Here is a 3,270-nt window from a genome sequence, read left to right on the forward strand (position 1 = left end):
CAAAGGGGAAGCGCTAAACCCGTATGATTATACAGCGCCCGGGGGGGGGGGGGGGACGTGGAAGGCATTCAGGCTTAATTCGGGGAACTGGAGCACAGTTCCAATTCCCTAAATCAAGAGCCCCTCACCAAGACCAAACAATAGTATAGCAATTAAAAAATTATTTGCACTCTAACTTCTTGTTTAGCCCCTCTTACAAGTCATGTTAAATTCTTTATGCTACTCTAAGTCATGGCAGCCCACTAATTACAGCATACAAGGTATGCCTCAACCCACAAGGGATTTAGTTTCCTGTGATGCAGGTGTGGGCACCAGGTACAGTACTCTCACTTGCTCACACTCTGGATGAAATACTTGTACTAAAAAGCTCATATCTAAAAAATATTAATTTATAAGTATTAATACTGTATATAAGAGTATTATAATGCAAGAGTTGTGGAAATACACGTGTCAAGAACGTCCAAAACTTCTTGGTAGGGACACTAACAACTGATAAAATGTATCTAATATACTTTGCATTTTGTAAATATATTTTTCAATACTTTGTAAATAAATGTTCTTTTGAATGTTTTTGTATTACTTTTACCTCTGACTGCAAAGCATAAAATTAATGCTTTTTGTTGCTATAATAAATAGAGAGAGCTTACTATAAGTCATAAACCAGTGAAGCAATAAGTAACAAGCCACATAACTGTTACAACACCATATAGCTTACACAACAAATTTGGAAAAACAAGCTTCAAATTATTCAAAATTAAATGTCAGGGATTTGATAAAAAATGACTGCATGGAAAACATTTGTCAGGATTCACTACTGAAAAACAAATTTAAAAACTGGCAGATAAAGTATTATATTCAAGGACCCTTGGAATATGTGCCATTGAAAGGCATATGATCCAAGGAATTTAAACTACCCTTCCCTTCCTTGAATCAAACCTTACTACCCATTTCCCAGGTGCTGTATGACCCCTACGGTTTAGCACTTCCCATGACTATCATCATGGTAAGTTACACACTGCTCTACTTGTCCAGATTCCCTGATTTCTTAACCAACACTAATTTCCTTCTCTGTGACTCCACCTACCATTCTTCACTCTTCCTGTACAGTGCTTAATAATCCACGTGGGCTTAGCACTTCCCATGATTATAATCATGGGAAGTGCTAAGTCCTAGGGGTCATACAGCACCTGGGAAATGGGTAGTAAGGTTTGATTCAAGGAAGGGGAGGGTAGTTTAAGGGTAGGGTAGTGTGTGTAACTTCAAAGAATTAGGAATGGTCAAAGACCTAGGAATCAGATGACTGATCTCACACATGGAAACCAGATAACTGGTCACACAAAAACAAATTTATTTTACTTACAGTTGGCAGTTGGACATACCTATAACTCATCCAAGGTATAAGTATTGGCCATGAGGTATGTCATGAAACCACTCCATGAATAACGTACTTAGTTGACATGTGGACAACGTTAACAGACTACTGTTGATGTTTAACAATGCTTGAGTTGAAGATGGACTGCATGCTGTAAATTCTTGTTTAATCATTAAAGTCTACATTTTCTAAATTATATTACTGGGAGTTATAGATTTGTTACAATACCTATAGTACTATATTAAGTTGGCCAAATAAAAAAGTTACTATTACTGTAATGTGTCCTATCTAATTGTGGTGTTTTTCAACTCTTAATAAAGTTAAAGATAGATTGGCACATGTTCTAGGAATATTGTATATATCACTGACAAATACTGCTATTTCTAGAATAAATAGTCACAGTAATTTAATTGAATGTGTAACAAATAATAAATACAGTGACTGTAAATGAATATTTGTAAAAATTAAGTATAATTTAACACTATCTGACACAAAACTTAATGAATATTTACATAATATGTTTGAAGCTGACTACTGAATAATAATAGTTCCATCCCTTCATCTTCCTTGCTGATTCAATGGCCATTAACCCATAAACGGTCCAAACTTATACATACGTTTTTACCGCTAGTGCCCCAAACGTATATATACGTTTCATTGGTCATACATTTATCAGTGCCACGATAAGCCTGAGTCGCCTAGACATGAGAGAATGGGTGTGCGCACTCACTGTGCGCCATATTAAAATAATTGGGGATGCCTGGGTACCATATGCTCTTTTTTCCTATTAAAAAACAAAAGATTTTTTTTTCTCAAAAAAAGTTGGGGCACTACGGTAGGTAATATATATATACATTCAGACTGTTTACGGGTTAAATGGCATTCCACTAAAGCTTCAAATGAGAAACTATTATGGGCCAAGAGGTTTTCGTCCCATAAGAAGGAAGTACTTGAAACGAAGACAGATTTCGGTATCCTCTGGACTTGTTGCCACATTAAGAGTAGACATAATTCTGAAAAAAAAAATATAGTTCATTAGCTTTTACAATAGCCCTTGTTAGATTTGACATGTGATACTATTATTATTACATTCATGGGGAAAGTGCTAAGCCTATGGCTGTAGGAGTTATACAATACCTAAGAGGAAGGGATAATCACAGACAACACTATGGACCACTAACCCAACTTTTCTCATAACCAACTTTGGCAGGATGCCGCAGGACACAACTAAGATCTCATTTTGATTACAAGAAGAGTCGTCAATAAATAAATTTATTTCTGCCTCACATAACACTGTCTGGCTGGGTGAGCTAGCAGACAGCCACTATACTGATGTGTCAAAATATTTCTACATAAAACCCAAAACCTCTCGACATTGTCCAATGAAAACAAAGCAGATCTCAGCAAAGAGACTAAACAGCCCATGGCTTACAAATAGTATCCTTAACCCTTTCAGGGTCAACAGGCCCTCTCCCAGACTTGTTCTCGGTTGAAAAATTTCACAAAAAAAAAAAAAAAAAAAAAAAAAAAAAAAAAAAAAAAAAAAAAAAAAAAAAAAAAAAAAAAAAATCTTATGAAAAGATAGTTTTTTTTCTTCTAAACATTATAGGCTAAAAAAAAAAATTTGCTATCAATATTTACCAAGATATGGAGGCGTGAGGTTGACAAAGTGAACTGCATATGGCATGTGCAAGAAAGGTATAAAATACCGACAATATGAAAGTTAAGACACATGTGCAGCATCTGGATATCTTTATTGTAGACGTTTCGCCATCCAGTGGCTTTATCAATACAGATTCTAGGACATAATTGGAGGACAGTAGAACTATATACTGACGGACTGATTACCTCATCTTTTGTATATAGTTCTACTGTCTTCCAATTATGTCCTAGAATCT

At 35.4% G+C, this 3,270-nt stretch overlaps 1 protein-coding gene across 1 annotated transcript; it reads right to left on the reverse strand.

Moving 5' to 3' along the window:
- Nucleotides 1–2,136: 2,136 nt before the first annotated feature.
- Nucleotides 2,137–2,383, reverse strand: LOC138852143 (putative methyltransferase DDB_G0268948; the record flags this gene model as incomplete). The annotated part of the gene is given in 1 exon segment (XM_070081825.1): nucleotides 2,137–2,383. A coding segment is annotated over 1 exon segment (101 nt), but the record flags the coding sequence as incomplete, so codon positions are not given.
- Between the last annotated feature and the right edge of the window lie 887 nt (nucleotides 2,384–3,270).

This window comes from Cherax quadricarinatus, unplaced genomic scaffold (assembly GCF_038502225.1).
Source record: "Cherax quadricarinatus isolate ZL_2023a unplaced genomic scaffold, ASM3850222v1 Contig4420, whole genome shotgun sequence".
NCBI classification, from domain to species: Eukaryota; Metazoa; Arthropoda; class Malacostraca; order Decapoda; family Parastacidae; genus Cherax; species Cherax quadricarinatus.